Source organism: Peromyscus californicus, unplaced genomic scaffold (assembly GCF_007827085.1).
Source record: "Peromyscus californicus insignis strain IS unplaced genomic scaffold, ASM782708v3 Scaffold_6__1_contigs__length_162567912, whole genome shotgun sequence".
NCBI classification, from domain to species: domain Eukaryota; kingdom Metazoa; phylum Chordata; class Mammalia; order Rodentia; family Cricetidae; genus Peromyscus; species Peromyscus californicus.
This window is the reverse complement of record NW_026294584.1, coordinates 117250037-117269117: the sequence shown is the minus strand read 5'-3', so window position 1 is coordinate 117269117 and position 19081 is coordinate 117250037. Positions and strand designations below refer to the sequence as shown.

The following is a 19081-nucleotide window of genomic DNA, read 5'->3' as shown; positions in this document are numbered from 1 at the left end:
TGTGAGTGTAGAGATCTGTTGCTAATTGTGTTGTGTTCAAATTAAAGACAGTTGTGGAGTTATAAAATTATTTTAATAGTTATATTTTATTATAAAAGTTTTAAAAATGAATGCTGCAGTAAAAGGTTGTCAACTACAAAAGAGAGAAGGGTAAGCGTATTTCTTTGCAAAAGTACAATATGTACTTTTTTTAGGTGCCATCTTTTTTATATCTTTAGGTTAACTTCATTATTTATGTTAAACAATCAAATGTTAGTAACTGTTCTTATTCCCACTCAACATGTGATTGTGTTTTGCATAGGCTTTTTATTTCCATGTTTTGTCATTGTTGATTTGTTTTTAATCTAATGAAGAATCTAAACTATAAACAAAGAAAGCAGCATTTTATTGCACAAATGGAAAATATTTAGAAAATATATGTACATATATTTCATTTATGTTTTAGTGTGTGTGTGTGTGTGTGTGTGTGTGTGTGTGTGTGTGTGCATGCACATGTATGCGTGTATGAGTAGCATGCCTGTAGAGAACAGAAGTCAATGTCTGTTATCCTCAATGGCTTTTCCACCTCATTTTTTCAGACAGGGTCCCTCACTTAACCTGGAGTTCACTGATTGGCCTAGACCTAGTGGCCAGCAAGCCCCAGAGGTCCTCCTGTTTATGTACCCAGAACTCAGATTATAGGTACATGTCGGCACACCCAGTACTTGCCGTGAGTGCTAAGGATCAGAACTGTGGTGATCCTGCTTGTGCAGCAAGTACTTTATCAACTGAACAGTCCCCACAGTACCCAGACAACGACTTTTGCATTATCATTTATTACTTCTTTCTGCCAAATATTATCACTGGTTCATATTTGTATCCTTATAGCATTTATGCCTATGCCTGTTTAATAAATCTAAAATCATTTTAACACATCACAGAATAGCAAAATCCGTGTAACATATTTTAACATGTTTATTCTTAAAATAGTTGCTTTGACTGCTTCCTGCTTCTTGCTGCAGGTCTGCAGGCACAGGTAGAATTGGTGACATTTGAGCATCGCTGTGGGATGTTCCAGGGGCCAGTCTCCTTTCTCAGATCTTCCCCCTAACATTCCACTTTCTTCCCAGAAGGAATGCCCACCTTCCTGTGGAGTTTATTCATGCTTCATTAATGCATTCCAGCACTGCAGATCTGAGCTTGAGCTAGGCTGGTAACGGATGGGAATGGGAACAGCTTGCTGTTGGGTGTCTGTGTTTCTCCTCTGCCTTCCCACTTGCAATTTTGTACTCTGCTGCACTCACATCCGGAATGACTCTGCTTCGTTTGTTTATGTGACTATTATCTAACTCTTCTTCATTCCCCTTTTCCGTATACCAACAGCTGTGACAAGGTTGAGGGCAGCACCTGGCACACAGTGGGTCTCCTGGGAATGCTGGTGGCATAAACAAGAAAATGCATCATAGCACCCATGCTAATGAAAATGACTGAGTTTTGGAAAAGACAATGTTTGGTCCAGCTGTTTGCATGTTTTATGTCTGCTGTCCACCAGGTGCGGTACTGGAACAATGGAGGAGAAGAAGAATCATCCAGCAAAGTGAAAGTGGCAGGAAATCAGACATCAGCTGTGCTCCGGGGCCTGACCAGCAACCTGGCATATCACACAGCCGTCCGGGCTTACAACAGCGCAGGCGCTGGTCCCTTCAGTGCCACAGTTAATGCAACCACCAAGAAAACCCGTAAGTAGCTTCTCACTTTTCCACTTTCCGAATGGGAAGAAAGGGGCTCTGCAATGTCAGTGACGGCCTCCTTTATCGCCTAAATGAATAACTTGTCATTAACCCCACTGAGTGATGGAATCCACTTCCACAGCTCACAAACCCAGAGGCCTGTGCATTGCCACCTTCACAATATCCCTATATCCTGGGCTAGAGAGATGGCTCAGTGGTTAAGTGCACTGGCTGCTCTTGCAGAGGACCTGAGTTCAATTCCCAGCACCCACATGGTGGCTCCCAACTATCTGTAATGAGATCTGGTGCCCTCTTTTGGCATGTAGACAGAATGTATTACTGTATATGTAATAAATAAATCTTTAAAAAAAATAATGGTCATATAATTATGTTAAAAGGATCAATGTGGAATATTCTAAAGATATTATATTGAAGTGCTTAATATATGAGGCAGAACATTTTAGAAAATGAGATATGTGCAGAATTATTGGGGAACTTTTTTCATTCGATATTTTATTGACAATAATGGCTGAAATTTCTGTAAGACTCTATATGTTTAAACATTACTATATAATCTTCAGGTATATAAATTTGTGACAATGCTCTCCTAAGTTCAGACATTAAATTTATATCACTTAAAATTATATTAAAATAAAAATAAATTTGTATGAGAGGAAAAAAAAATCCCTAAATTCTTAAGTAGACCTTCCATTTGAACACAAATGTACATTGATGAGAAAATGTGTTTATGGGTATTAGGTCCACCTAGTCTACTTTTTAAGTGTGGTAGGCTTTGTTGGGTCCACCATTGTGGGTCTTTAGTTCTCTGAAGCTTGTGTTAAGCATAAATAACTGGAAGCTGATGCCAGCACCCAGGAGCCTGCTTTCTAAACCTTTCTTTCTCACATGTTTTAAAAGATTCTGACATGAATTCAAAAGTTATAATAATCAGAAAGTGAGGTCCACATAAATATAGATACACAGTAAAAATTCTAACCAGAAATGCCAATATTGTCTTCCAAGCTGAGTTTCTGTTACCTATGTATTCACAGTTTAGCTCATGAGCTGTGGTGATGTTATAATTAAATTAGTCATCAAGAAAGTCAGTTATTTGCATTTAGTTACTTTCTCTCAACATACACACTGTAGTTTAAACTGTTTCCATTATTGTTACCATGATCATAGTTAAAAGTGACTGAGAAAATTCATGTTCCAAGTACTTGATGATCAATTCCTTCCGATTTCAATTCTAAAGGTGAGAAAAATGAGGCATGAAGGGGTTAAGTTCCTTGAACACATTGGTATTTTTGTTTATTCATAATTGTCTTCTTGATTTATTTTCAAAATTTACTTGAGTAGATCTCTGTGTTTCACTAAGTTTATACGGAAACGAGATAACAGTTGTTCTTGGTTGGCACTTGAACCATTTTGTTTGCAGATTGCCATGTCCAAATTTATTTGAAAGCATACATTCATTGCCTAAACTGCTAAGAATGCTGGTAATATATAGATGAATATATAGGCAAGTGGTATTACAATACTGGTAATTTAAAGTACACATGAAATGTAATCTTACTACTTTAGATGTTAATTAACCACTGTCATTTGATGGAGGAAATTTGTATGTTTATCCTTGCATTATTTATAAAAAGGAAAAGTGTGGCTAGCAGCTTATTAGCATAATGAACACTGCAGAGCAACAGTGTAGCAACAAAGCCATTTATTCCCTTCCATAGCATCCATTTGTAAGCAGCACACTAATGTGGGGGTTTAACATTATCCTTGCCTAATTACTAGGGAAAGTGTGGCCCATCTCTTATGAATAACACATAGTTAGACCAAGAATGTGCTATTTGAAAATACACAAACTGAAAAATGATCTGCATTTATAACTTTTCAGTAAAGATGTTTGGTTCTCTTGATAATAATTCAGTATTACTAAGGCTTAAATATTCCTCATTATTTACATGTTCAAAACCAGTATCAATCAAAAATGCTGATTACAAAAATACATTTAAGTAAGTTTACTTGACTCTTTGATCTAACTTAATAATCAATGTAATTGCTTACTAGGAAAAATTTAAAAGACAACATTATGGGCTGGCAAGATTGCTCAGTTGGTAAAGGTACTTTCTTCTGACCTTGAAGACCTGAGTTTTATGGAACACACAGGAGAACAGAAAAGAACTAACTCTCTCAAGACAAGTGTCCTCTGACTTCACAATGTGATGTGGCACATTCATATGCACACACACACACACACACACACACACACACACACACACACACACACAAAATAATTAAATAAATAAATAAATTATGAAAAATAGCTATGATATCAGAGGTATCAGTGATGAACTTAGTGTATTAGGGAAACAAAAGGAAAAGGGTAGCCATGTGTTAATAAGAATATCTCAATAACATACAGTGAATGAAATGAAGTTATAAAACATAAACCAAACCCCTTTATAATGGAGAGACAGCATGGAAAGACAAATGTACGCATAATGATGATGATAATTATGGTTTTAAGAGCTAACACTGTGAGCAATTTCTGCTCACAGTTCATAACACGGTTCGTGTTCTGATTCCTAATTCTCATGGCATCACTGACTTGGAAGCTATTTGTGTCTTGACTTTAGAAGTGAAAAGGCTGAGCCACAGGAAATTTAGATTCCTTCAAAAAGATGGTGGAGTAGGTGATGGGACAGTCATTCAGAGTCTGAAACATTGTCCCCTCCTCTCTTCCAACCACATATTTAGAAGGTCCACATCCCTTTCAACACCAGTGTTTATTGAGATTTTGCTCTGTGACTGGATAAGATGGCCAGAGGTATTCAGGAATCCAGTGCTGGTGCAACTGAAGTTTGGTGAGAATTTCACCAAGTGAATTAAATCTCTCTTTAACATAGTGCTCTCCCAATGCTGTAGTTCACCTAGAGTCTGCACACTGTTCTATAAATGCTGTTAACAAAGGTTTTCTAAATTGTATGGGAAATTCCATAAATTCTTCAGTCATCTTAAAAAGTGCATATAAAGAACATGCATTCTTTTTGAAAATTATGCGAGTGATTTTTAAAGCATGTACCAAAATAGAACGAGATGGCATCTTTCATAGCTATTTCTGATGTTGTTACTGGCAGCTTTGAATAATCATCCTAGGCATTGATGGGGTTTAACTTCAAGTCCTATTGAAGAGCTTTTGGCAAGGCTTACATGATTATCATTGGAAGAAATCATCTGTTTGCTGCAGGTATAAAGAGCTGAGATACTATTTGATTCCTGGTGTGGTCTCTGTTTTCTCCTCGAGTTGATGAACTTTACAGAGTCCTGTGTGCCTTATTCACCCAGACTCTGTGCCCAGTCCACTCCCAGCACATGTCAGCTTCTCATTAAATGCTGACTGGATGACTGAGTGGATAAATGAAAGCCGAAGAAGCAGGCCAGCTTGAAGTACTGTTATTAATCAAACGTACTTCCTCCTGACTGCGCATTGTGAATTCAAAATATATGCTGCAGCCTTTTACAGTCTAGTTTAAAATTTGCAAGCTGTGTGTCCTTGTAATCATGGGATTCAGCATGCGAGAATTTCCACCCATGCAGACTGTAGATGTTGTTTCTGATTTAAAATAACAGAAGGATTCTTAAGCAGAGTACTGTAGCTTCCATTAAACACTTAATTTTTGGTATCCAAATACTTGTGCTTCCTAAAAGCATCTTTAACTTAACAGTAATTAGCCTCTTCAGTAATTGAAGATGGGTTTCTGTCACTCAAAAGCCAAAGAGAGGTAACTCTTATGATCATCCATCTAATGAGACTAATGAGAAAAATTTGCAGATGGCCTGAAAATGATAGAAAGTGTTGATTTCTAAAGGGAAGCATATTGGCAGTCTCATGTCCAGAATTCATAAGAATGAATCTACAGGACAAGTACTCAGCAGCCTATGTGATAAACCTCCAATAGCAGTTCTGATTGCAGTGTGGATGGATTCAGATCAACAACATTTTCCAAAGTCTTCTAATAGGATCTGAGTCTGAGTCTTTCTTAAGTTGAGTTCTCCTTCCCGTCCTTCATCTTAACTCTTATCCATTATAACACCCCCATTTCAGCAAACACAACCTGATGATTTTAGTCCTTAGGCCCCAAATCTCAGGCACGCTTGACTCTTACATTACGTGTGCTTGTGTGTGTGTGTGTGTGTGTGTGTGTGTGTGTGTGTGTGTGTGTGTGTGTGTGTTTGTGTGTGTGTGAATTTATTATGTGGAGCATGTACAGGCCACAGCTCATGTGTGACATACAAAGAAAATTTGCAAAGGGCACTTCTCTTCAACTTTTTGAGTACGGGGGATTTTACTCAGGTTAGCAAGCAAGTACTTCACCCCTGAGCCACCCCACCCCACCACACCCCATGTGCTTACTCTTAATTTTGGCCCCTAAAACTGACTTGGAATTGACTTCTGATTTTATCAAGAATCTGCCACTTCCTGTGAGCTGGGGAATGACTCAATGGGGAAAGTGCTCAGTGAGCAAGCATGGGACCCTGAGTCCAAGGCCCTTGAACCCACAGAAGACCGGATGTGATAACTCCGGTGCTCTACAGCAAGCTGGGAGGCAGAGACTAAAGCATCCTCAGAATCTCTTGACACATCTTGCCTGGAATATGCAGGGGCAAACTGAGGACTGTTTCAAACAATGTGGGAGGAGAGAGGCCCTACACCAGAAGTTGTCTTCTAACCTCCATAGTGCTTTGTAATATGCACATCTCTGCTCATCTACTCATGCTCTCTCTCTCTCTCTCTCTCTCTCTCTCTCTCTCTCTCTCTCTCTCTCTCTCCTCTCTCTCTCTCTCTCTCTCTCTCTCTCTCTCTCTCTCTCTCTCTCTCTCTCACACACACACACACACACACACACACACACACACACACACACTGCATTGACAGCTGCTACTCTGGAGCAAGTTGCTTCTGTCCTTCCTGGAATCTGAAGTGGCCATTCATTGTTAAGCAGTGCGTGTCTCTCATAAGCCAGGGTGATCTTGGGGCCATCACTCTAATCTTCAGAACTTTCCATTCACTTCCCATCCATTGCAGACAAATGTTAAACCATTGATCATCACCAAACATGCTCCATTTTATATGTGTTTATTAATTTTTAAAATTATATTTTATTCATTCTGTATGCATGTGTGAGTGGATTGTATGTGTAGTACTACTACAGCATACATAGTGAGATCAGAGGACAACTTGCGGAATTTGGATTACACCTTCTACCAGGTGAATTGAGGAGACCGAACTCAGTCATCAGCTTTGGCAGTAAGCCTCTTGGCCCACTGAGCCATTTTGCCAGACCTTAGATATACACTTATTTTACTGTTACCTCCCCTTAACCAGAATATCAACTCCTTCGTGGAAGAGAGTTTTGCTTCATTTCATTATTTATTTTATTAGTCCTTAAGCTCTGTCTTCATTCGGATAATCATAGTTGGCCCAGTATCTACTGGTTGACTCTGTAACTCCTGCCTCTGTTCATCGCGACACCATTTTAGCCTGAGCCACTCCTCTGCATAACAATGTATCAACTAGACTTCTCACTATCAGTTTTTGAATGGTCAAACTCTTGGAAAGTAGGCTCATCATTCTTTCTGGTGATTCCACTCAGAACTGCATAGGCTTCTTATTGGCTTCTTAGGTTAATGACAATGGGCGAACCAATTGTTAGACAACCAATTTTCCTGCCTTGAAAACCATTGGCAGACCTGCAGAGAGCAAAGGAACTTATCAGTTACTTTTCTCTTGGCAGTGACAAAATGCCTGAGAAACCTAAGAAAGGGTTTGGTTTGTCTCAGTTCTGTGGCCGTTAAGTTCACTCCATGCAGGAGGATAGGCAGATTTCATTCACAGTCAGGGAGAAGAGAGAGATGTATGCTGGTGTATAGCCAGCTTTTTTTTTTTTTTTTCAGTTTTATTGCTTCCAGGACCACACCCTACAGAATGGTGCTGCCCACCTTCAGAGTGGTTTTTCATGACAGTTAAATCTCCTTGGAAACATCCCCATAGGTGTGGTGGTTGTGTTCCCCAAAATATTGTGCACCCTAATAAACTTATCTGGGGTCAGAGACAGAACAGCCACAATATTAAACATAGAGGTTAGGCAGTGGTATCATACGCCTTTAATCCTAGCATTCCAGAGGCAGATATCTACCTGCATCTCTGTGTGTTCAAGGATACAGCCAAGCATGGTGACTCACGCCTTTAATCCCAGGGAGTGATGGTAGAAAGCAAAACATCATCATAAGAACCTCATGGGATGTGCTTCCTGGATTTCCATTCTACAGATGTTCTCTCTTTGGCTGTAAATTTAGTTGCCTGTATATTATATAAGCACGTATGATGGTTGGTGTTAATTGTCAATTGACACAATTTAGAATCACCTTGAGAAAGAGTCTTGTTGATAGAATGTCTAGCTCAGGTCGCCCTGTGGGCAACTCAGGTTGGGGGGGGCGGGCCATGAATATGCAGCCTAAAGGTGCTGCATTCCCTAGCATTGGGTCCTGAATTGTCCAAGAGTAGAGAGAGCTAGCTGAGTGGAAGGCATGCATGCGTTCATTTCTCTCTGTTATTAGCTGTGGATGTAATGTGACGACTTGCTACAAGTTACTGCCTCATCTTCCCCACAATGACAGACTGTGACCTGAGACTGTGAACTATAAAGTAAGCCCTTTGTCTCCTCATTGCTTTTTTTTTTTTTTTTTTTTTTTTTTTGGTCAGGGTGTTTTATCACTGCACCCAGAATAAAACCAGGGCACCATATATGTGTAATATCTCACCTTGACAACCAGCCACCATTCATTTGGCTGTCTTCTCATTGATAAATGTGTCTTATGCCCTGGCTTCACCCAGGCATAGTCAGTCACTGTCATCACTTCTTCGTAGAGAGACATCTACAGAACAACTGGAATCTCTAATAAAGCTGGTGTTGAAAAGTTAGAAAACCAAACACAGGATGTATCATGATGGATGCTTGAAGATAGACCACAACAACAACAACAACAAAAAACCTATTTGGAATAATGCTACTTTGTTATATGATATTTAAATTATTTCAGGGATTTTAGGACCTGTCATTTTACGTTGTGATATAAATCTAATTAAATATCACCTTTAAATGAAACAAATTAGTTTTTTTTTCTGTTATACTGTCAAAATAGTAGTTTATTTGACAAAGAGAAAAAAATCTGTAGGCTTCAAACCTGACAAGTAATTTTAAAATATAGACTATCTGTCGAGTTAAGTCCAGTAGATCTGGCCTGTGTCAGGCTGTTGTAGATTGTACTTTTGGATGGGGGAAAACACCAAGCATGAAGTTAGAAGTGCTACAAGATACACTGTCAGTCATCTCAGGAACTTTCTCTCTTCATTACTTTATTCCATGCCTTCAAATGTCTATTACACAGCTTTGAAGTTGTATACATTGCTGCTTACCAGAGCCACATTAGGCTTTGAGTGTACAGTTAAATAGTACCAACTGTATGGACACTGCTGTATGAACCATCATCAGAATTCTCTTTCTGTCCCTGAATTTCCCTCCTCTACACATCTCACACAACAGACACCTTACTGTATTTGCAGGGCTGGTTTATTTCACTTAGCCTAGTGGCCTCAAGCTTCATCCATGTTCTAACATATGTTAGATCCCTGGTTGCTTTTAAGGTGAGCAATATCTCTTCCATTAACACATTTTGTTTATCCCTTCCCCTGTGGATGGAAAACTGGAAGTGGTTTGCCTTCATCCTTGGACTACTGTAAAGAGAGATGCTGTGCACACATGTGTGTAGTCTCTCTTAACTCTCTGGGTTGGGCCGATTACAGAAATGAGGACCACTGTGGTGCATCATACTGAAGATTAAATAACTCATATCAAATCACATTCTATATTGCCTAATACAACTCAGGTAGTTACTTAGCACTGGTGTGTAAGCTTGGAGCCTGGAAGAATGGTTCTGTGGTTAAGAATTTCCCAGACAGTGTTGCTGTTGCCAGTGGTAGCAAGAGAGCTGGTGGGTAACATTGCTAACATTTTAAAATTTTAAAAGGAGCCATTAGCTTCATGTTAGAGTGTAGACAAAAATGTGACTAGCATATCAAGCTGGCTGTTGTGCAACTATCATTGTTTGGAATGTGACTAGAAATTATGTTTATGATTTTTTATTTTAGTATTTAAAAAGAAAAAAAAGCAAAAATGGGGCTGGAGAGGCAGCTCAGCAGTTAAGAGTGCTTGCCGCTCTTCCAGAGGAGGAAAGTTCACTTTCCAGCACCTACATGGGGTTCAGTAGTTTACAATACCCTGTAAATCCATAGTTTTTCTTTCTTCCTCTCATTTCCTTCCTTCCTTACTTCCCTCCCTCTCTTCTTCCTTTCTTCCTTCCTTTTTCTCTCTGTCATTTCAAAAAGTATTCCTCTCAAGAGAAACTCATTTACCTCATGTGTTTTGAGAGTCATACAAGACAAACTACCATTTATAGTCATTTCTTCTCTGAAGCTGGTTTTGGTGTAGGTAATGCTTCCCAAATGACTGGAGCTTTCTCTAGCCTGTCAGCACACCTATGTTGATAGAACAATCCATGCTGAAGGATATTATCTGAATTGCATCAAATCAAACCTGCCCTTTTATATACTGCTGTCAGCCACAGAGATAGCAGACTTCAGGATAATGTTCTAAATTCATTCATGACATCTGGATAGAGCGACACACTGATTAATATTTCAACCCAAAGTATCTGCCATTGATCTTGTTATCACAGCCTCACAGCTCAGACTTAACTGACTGAAACTCATTGTTAGTATCCATACACGAAAATGTTTAAAGCTATGTAGAATCATATTAGTGGCAGCACAATAAACCAAAGAATGCATAGGCAATACCATTTGGTGTGAGGTTATTTATCCCATACTGTATCCTGGAGCATTTCTCATCTTTAAATCCAGCTGTATTTCCGTCATGGCCTGAGTCAATGATGATGTTCAGAATTTTCTGCAGAGAGGCACTCTGTTTCTGTTAGGTCATTTTCCATTGCAAATCTAGTTATCCAAATCTCATCTTACGTTTCAATCTACAAGGATGAACTGTTTCAGTACGACTGTAGACAATTGTGATGCTGTTGACAAATGAGTAATATGTCTGTTGTTTTGTGATTGTAAAGAATCGGACTCTTTAGTGTCCCTTCTGTTCTTCTGAAAACAAACAGAACCTGCCACTTTCTATGCCATCCCACACCTCCACACACACACAAACCCACATATACCCACTACCCCTCACCAGTATAATTTTCCTATCTTGTGGTCTTGTGGAAAAACTAACTGTAAATTCAAGTCTATAAAATTCAAAGAGTTTCATTAATTCTCTAATATAATTCTCATTAACTTTTTTAGTCTTTTGCATTATTTTTCTCAAAAACTGATTTAAACTTGGAAAATGAAGACTTTAAAATATGGACTCTCTGCTGCGATTTTTCTTGTGTGTAGCTATTACTTCATGAGAATGAATCTGAGTAATCCTGATTTTTTTATTGCCTCTCATTTTTCCAATCTCATCATACGAGGAGACTGGCTTAAAAATCATCCACACTTCATTTCCTGTGACTTTAATCTGCTATTTGGCAATCTCTCTCCGCCTCTAGTATGTATCAAAGCAAGTCCCATGGCTGCCTTCCATGCTTGACTCAGCAACAAGCAGCCCCCTAGTGGTAGATAGAGGAACTGCCTTTCTTCACCTTTGAACATGTTTTGGTATGGTATGGTATGGTATGGTATGGTATGGTATGGTATGGTATGGTATGGTATGGTATGGTATGGTATAGCCGATTTTCTCATAATTTAAACACAGTAATCTTTCATAAAGAAATATTTTAAAGATCCTCCTTAGTTTTTTCCCATTCCATCTCTGCACCATGAGTTACCAAGGAGAGTTCTCTCCATCCATGAGCCTCCTAGAATATTAAATTGTCTGTTTTATTTGAAATATGACTCCGTGCATAAATCCGTTTTAATTTCTCCTTTTGCATTTCAAGCTCCCAGTCAGCCACCAGGAAATGTCATTTGGAATGCTACAGACACTAAAGTGTTACTTAATTGGGAGCAAGTGAAAGCAATGGAGAATGAATCAGAAGTAACAGGCTACAAGGTCAGTTGTGATTTAGACTACGTTTCTCACCTTTGCAAACATACTCCAAGGAAAGCTAAGTTGAAAGGGAATTTTTTTAATGTTAATGATACGGTTTTTTAATCTAATTTTCACATATCTATCAAGCTTTTCCTAAAAAAGCATTTCCTCAAAATATCTGACTTGTTAAATACTGCTATGTGAGATAATAATCTTGCTTATACTGAATTCAAACATGATGGTTATAACTTGTATTATTTACTTTCAATGCTCACCAAATACTATCTTAAAAACAACTATAAGTGTTGCCCATGATTTTGTGCCTGTCCCAATGAAAGACACATTCCACATGGCTGTCTGTTCTATCCTCAGCATGAGCATTTTGAAGGAGGAGAGGCAGGAGGCATGGCTTCCTACTGTCATTTTTCACATCCTGAAGAGTTCCCTAGACTTTTACTGATGTTAGCATAGGCCAAACTATATTCATAACTTCAACCCAAGAAAGGATTTCAGTTTTATCCAGTTTATGAAGCAGAATTGGGTTTAATAATGACATGTTAGCTAGTTTTAATCTTTAGAGTTAAGAGAAAGAAAGGTGCCCAGAAGGGAAGACAACACATACTCTAGAGCATGGCTGTGGGCTTCTTAAAGAAGATGCACACAAAACAAGACACACCTAAGTGTAGCTACCATATCCTCAAGGAAGGGTCATGCTCATTGTTTTTTATAATAGCATATAAGATATTATTGGGCTTTGAAATCACTGTAGTCACAAGATTGCTAAGAAGCTTAAATGATTGTTGGGAGTCTGCTGAGAGGCAATTGGCAGGATTGCAGTTGGTAAGTTAAAGTCTAACTCAAGAATTCTGGAAAATAGGATCTATTTGTTTTATACAAATATAACAGTTTTGTTTAAGATCCTCAGAGTGTACTGCTGAAAAGAATGAACCCTACCCAAGGACAAGGCCCTACCCAAGGTCTTAACACCTTCTGCATTAATTCTGGTTCATTGTTACTTTATACAAAATATATCAGAAACAGAATGTTAGCTTCATGTGGTCAGCCTTTATAACAAATGTAAATGGTTCAAAATTTGCTTCAAGGCTGGAGATAGGCTTCAGTCAGACTCTGGAGCAAGGGTATTCTCCTTTCACATGTCCCATAATCTCCCAGTATTTCTGCCCTGTACCACTCACCAATACCCAACCTAACTGAGGTTTTCCATAGAAAAGGTTCAGTATTCACTCAACCTCCTCAGTTTTGAGAACATGATGATTCCACTATGTTTATGATATATAAACTTAACTTGGAGTGCACTTTATATTCTAGGGGTGTAGAGATATAAAGTCATTTTTGAAGTGACAATTTTGTAAAGGACATAAAAGCTGGCTGTATAAAAAGTGTGTTTGCTTCTGTTTTCTAGGTTTTCTATAGGACTAGCAGTCAAAATAATGTGCAAGTACTGAACACAAATAAAACTTCAGCTGAACTTTTGCTACCTATCAAAGAGGACTACATTATTGAAGTTAAGGCCACCACAGAAGGAGGGGATGGCACCAGTAGTGAGCAGATCAGGATTCCAAGAATAACCAGTAAGTTGGCTGAACTCATTCCCTCCTTCACTTCCATCAGTGTCATTGGACCCTATAATGAGTCAGTGATTGACATGCTGCCTATCAATTTTTCCCAGCATGCCTTAGGTATACATGGGGCATCTACTATAAGGATGGGAGAAAAACATGGGAGAAGAAAAGGCATTAAACACTATTTATCAAAATGTCTTTCTTTTTTAATTCCTTACTTTGAGTTCTCCTTACATTTGCCTTGGGATTAACTTCCCAAGCCCAAATTCCCTAAGCATTTCTCAAGAGTAGTATTGAGCCACACAGAGGTTTTCACATTTTTTTTTAATATTGCTAGGTATGGAGACTCAGGCAAATAATCTCAAGATTCAGGAGTCCCAACTAGGAAGATCCTGAGTTCCAGACCAACCTAGGCTACATCATTAGTTCAAGGGCAGACAGCCTTGGTTATATAGTGAGATCCTGTCTTTTTCCAATTGTTTGTCCCCTTTTAATTGCAGGCAAAATATCAGTTCTTTCAACAGAAAAATCAGCATTTGTAAACTCATAATCCAATTATATATACTGGACAGAAAGACAAGATCTTAACATAGCTATTTTGAATTTCACAGGGGCTTCACAACTAACTTTTCCTCTGAAAATCCAAAGAAATTTATTCTACTACAGAAATTTCCATTTCTGAGTTTAGGGAAACAGACTTGTGCATACATATTTTCTCAGTGAGAAGGCAAAATAGATTTTATCTTTCCTTTTACATCCTGTCTGGAGTTCTCCAGCCTTGACTGAAGTACTATAAAGCCCATCTTGTTGGACTTAGTCCTGTGCTTCTCAGTGATACAAATAGAATGGCTCCATCTTTCCATGTATTGATCTCAACCTTGTCCGTAGCACTGGGCAATCAAGACTGCAACTATAACCTTTAATCTTTAAAATGAAGTAACTGCCATTAGCAACTGAAGAGGGGAAAATTTGACAACATGAGGAAATTTTATTTTCTGTGAAAATATCTTGACTAAAGCACACAAATCCAACTATCGTAGGAAAATGGCAGGTAATGATTTCAACACTTAACTGTGCAAGTTCATCTGTAAAAGCCATTTCAGGCTGGGGACTATCCCAAAAATCTGCAATTCAATAGAGTCTGTTGAATAGACCAAAAGAGAAACTGATTTACATTTATTATGAGTACTGTACATTTGTTTTAAAAATATTAAAAGAGTGTGTGTGTGTGTGTGTGTGTGTGTGTGTGTGTGTGTGTGTGTGTGTGTGACTGCACGTGTCTCTCTAGGTCAAAAGGGGATGCCATTTGGATCACCTGGAGCTGAAGTTACAGGTAGTTGTGAGGTTTTGAACAACCTGACATGGAAGCTGTAAATTCTGGTCCTCTCCAAGAGCAGTGCTCTTAATCTCCGGGCCATCTCATCTCTTGCTCCCATTGTTTTAGCTTTTAAAATAATACACTCTTCTTATTCTTTAATAGTGTGAGGTGTAGAGTTAAAATGACAATACAGACAATGAGACTGGTAATACGACTAAGCACTGTGCTTCTTTAGAGAGAAGCATAGAGGGATTTGAGTTTAGGGACCACTCTTCCCTCTGCCTGCTCTCTCCCTTCTATCTACAATAAAAAATCTTCTCCATACTTCAGGAGTAATCATGTCTTCCTTCATTTATTCCATGTTTTCATTCAGCCACAACTGTCTATTCTAGAGCACTGACCCTGCCTTGTTGTTGATCTTGTGCAGTCAGGTGACTGCACAGGGCTGTCTTTGAAAATGGAGTTTCTATTGATTCACTTTACAGAGGTGATATTTCATATTGTGTATCTGCATAGAGACAAGCAAATTTTCTAAACCTTTATCCCATGAATCTTTGTTTAATTAAACTATCAAATTATCTCACCAGTTGTTTGTAATCAAGTCTAATCATTTTCACAACGATGAAGTTGTTTTTCCAATTTCAATTAAAGTTTAAGTATATGAAATGAACAGACTGGAGCCATTTACTAACACTTGGACATACCGGTGACTTATAGGTACTCCGAGCAGCCAGAGTGTGCTACTGAGGGAGATAATAAGTACTGTGATCCTAGGTTAGGCTTGTGTGGTAATTTAATTTTGAAAGAACAGGCATTACTTTTGTTCTTATGTGTCTTAGTTCATTCAAACTACTATTATTTTTTTTTAGGGAGGAGGTTAAAACAGGGTTTCTCTGTATAACCCTGGCTGTCCTGAAACTCAATCTGTATACCAGGCTGGTTTTGAACTAAAGATCTGCCTGTCTCTGCCTTCTGAGTGCTGAGATTAATGGCATGCACCACTACCACCCATTTCAAACTACTTTTATAAACATGTCATAAGGCACCTGCAGATTCACAAACATTTTCAAAATATTCCATACCCAAATTTTACAACAGAAACTGAGATTCCCTTTTTGGGTTCTTATCTCATTAACAAAGGGATTTAATGGACTCACTACCTCACTTGAGTGCAGTTTTATTAGAGTTTAGGAGAAAAACAGTAGGGCAGGCAAACTGTCAATCTGGCAGCTGCCCAAAGGAGGGAGATGAAGAATAGGAAGAGGAAAAGGTCATGCTTTTTTGCAATGGAGGCCAACAGCTTCATGACAAAATGACAACAATAAAAAAGAGATTAAGAGCCTTGGAGAATGAGTAAGAAAGCCCAGAGGGTCTGGGATTGTTTGCTTAAGGCTTTTGGCCAGTATCCAAAAATGAGACAAAGAAAAATAAAAAAAATAATAATAATAATTAGGACTCAAAAGTAAACAGGTCACATGGCTAGCCTCCATAATGCTGCCTGATGGAAAGTCTGCAAGTGTTTTCACTAGGGGCTTCTAGGAAGTAAAAGTATATCATCTTATGCAGGGGATAATTATTCCTCCCATCTTAGCATGACTTCAGATGATTCAGGTTTCCTGGGGGAGTAGACTCCTGGCTATATAATTAAATGGCCCAGGCATTGTGAGAGAATGTATAGTGAATTCTTTTGTCTAGGAGAAAGTGTATCTGCCCTAGAGAGCCTCAACACAGCCCTGTTGCCTTGGCCTTTTCACATGGTAATTTAAATCTAAAGAATATCAAAGCTGATGCTTAAGACTCTTGAGTTACCAGGAAAGCCTGGGTTGGGGTCCAAAGTTTTAAAGGCCTGCAAGGCTACTACTGTAGCATGAATATTATCACAACTGAAGACAGGATTTTAGCATGATTCCAGAGAGAACAGAAACATGCAGTCAATCATGTCCTGATCACCTTTACTAATGAACTGTTTATCATCTTTAACAGGTATGGATGCGAGAGGATCTACGTCAGCCATTTCTAACATTCACCCTGTGTCAGGTTATATACCAGTCCTACTGTTCTTTATTGTAAATGCTTTGTGGTGATAGGCTTTTTTATTATTTACTGGAAAATTAATTGGTTACCCAAAAAAAGTGCTTTCTGAAACAGTGATTATGCATGTTTTTTCAGCTGTGTGTTTTTAAATTTCTACTCCATTATAGGTAAAATATGAATATAATAAAAACAGTAAATCCTTTTAGAGGAATCTGAAATGCCTTAATATTTGCTTGGTAAACCAAAGGAATTTGCAATTTACACACTGCAAACTTTTGATATAAATATTCCTATGTTATGAGTTTAAGCACTGCCTATGTGAGGCACATATAAACACAGGATACACAGAAAACACAGTGCACACATGATATGTAAAAACAAATAATACATATACAGTATACAAAGAGATATGTATAAACACACACACACACACACAAATACACACAGTTTTTCTATACTAAAAACACTTATTTATTCCAAATGTTCTTTTCCCATTATTACAGTATCATCTATCATTTTAAATTACCAATTTGAATCCCTCAGAGTAAAAAAAAATAATGCGCTTAGTTATGCTGGGAGTGGCCTGTGATTCTATAGGGTATTATTAGACAATGCTACTCTGAGCTTGGGCAAGTGACATTTGCTTCAGTGTACTCTATGACTTCGAGGTTCCCCTAGTCACTTTGTCCTCTCATCTCTGTTATTCATTCTGTGAAATGAGGTGGTATTATTTCTCCTATCTGCCTTTACTGCGAGAATTAGTTGTTAAAAGAAAAACACAGAGGGGAATATGAAAAGCACTGTTTTCTCCCACATGCAGTGTTCCTGTGCAGAATCTTACCTGAACTTTCTAAAGAGGCGTGCAAACCAGGCATGTTTTTGAAGCTTACTAGCATTCCATGCTCTCTCTGTGGGATTATCTGTCTCACTCAAAGATGGAAATTGAACCTGAGTGAATATTATAACATCTTTTGTTTTTGTTCATATTTATAAAGAAAAGATGGTACCTGGAAATGAATGCATTTCATCCTGTCTCAGAATTAAAATGAAATTTATTAAGGACTCATTCCCTCCCCATGTAAAAATAAGCTTTCAGGGTTTTTTTTTTTTTTTTTAAACCCAGTAGAGTAAATAAGGAACAACCTATATCTTCACTCAAATATGAAACAAAATGCACACAATTCTTCATTTCCAATTTCTGATTCCATTAATGGGGGACCTCTCTCTGTTTGGATGGCAAGGATGTTTCTTTAATGAAATCCCGCTGTCTGTCTCATCAAGTCAGGCAGGCTTTTTCGTTCCCGAGTTAAATTTGTAATAGACCATGGTGATGCTGCTGGCTTTGATACGGATGACTCAGCCTTTCAATATGTGGTTTTCAAAAGCCTGTGGAAGACATGACTTCACAGCAATATGTAAAAAGTATATGAAAATCAGCAGATTGAGTGTTAGACATTCAAAATCAATTTTTTACCTCTTGCCTACCAATTTTATATTTTTCTGGAATTTGCTCATATTATCAAAGTTAGCAAAATTAGAAACCAATGAGGTAGCTCTCAAGAAACACTAAAAATTAGCCAGAGCCTGATACCATTTTAGTGTACCACCCTTCCTTCAGAGATTCCATTTAAGTCAAGGTCACTATGTAAAAAGGAGAATGATTTTTTTACGATTCTCTGTAGGGTCTGTATATATTGTACATATCCAGAAGAAATCTGAATGACTAGTTGATTTCCTATGACCATTGTTATTTCCAGTCAAAAAGTGGGGAAGCACTTCCTGCAATCCCTATGCTTTACAGTACATGTAACAGAACTGTACCTTTTTATTATCTGATGACTCCTTGAATTTGTTCCTATACTTTTCTTTTGCAAGATGGTAATTCTCTTTTTTCCTGTTATTTCTATCAGTATATCTCCATGAGATGCAGACACTGTTTCATATTGAAAAGTCTAAATTTTACTCTTTAAATTCCTGTGTGTGTATCCTATGGTTATCTGTATGTATTATTTTCTATTATTCTAATAAAATTTATAATAATAAAATACTTCTGCTTTGTTCATTGTGGTTTGATAGAGGGAAGCATCCTCATGGGAAAGAGGGGGACCCATTAGAGTGGCACTGTTACTGCCATTCCTTACATTGTTTCAGTCAACATTTGCCTTTTGTTCATGCTCTACTGATTCAATAAAATCAGCAATTTTTTGATACAATGACTTCTACCTTCAGAATAATTCATAGTGAATCACAGGGCTTGATAGAAGAAACAGAAAAGTT

The 19081-nt window shown here is 38.0% G+C and overlaps 1 protein-coding gene across 2 annotated transcripts in view; it reads left to right on the top strand.

Moving 5' to 3' along the window:
* Cntn3 (contactin 3) overlaps positions 1–18851 on the top strand; it is a 395670-nt gene extending 376819 nt beyond the window's left edge. For both annotated transcript variants that reach the window (XM_052719452.1, XM_052719453.1), the window contains 4 exons: positions 1532–1718; positions 11778–11890; positions 13293–13461; positions 16754–18851. In XM_052719452.1, the coding sequence (XP_052575412.1) occupies positions 1532–1718; positions 11778–11890; positions 13293–13461; positions 16754–16854 (570 nt within the window). In that variant the 3' untranslated portion in view covers positions 16855–18851. The remainder of the gene's footprint in view (positions 1–1531; positions 1719–11777; positions 11891–13292; positions 13462–16753) is intronic.
* Positions 18852–19081: the final 230 nt, after the last annotated feature.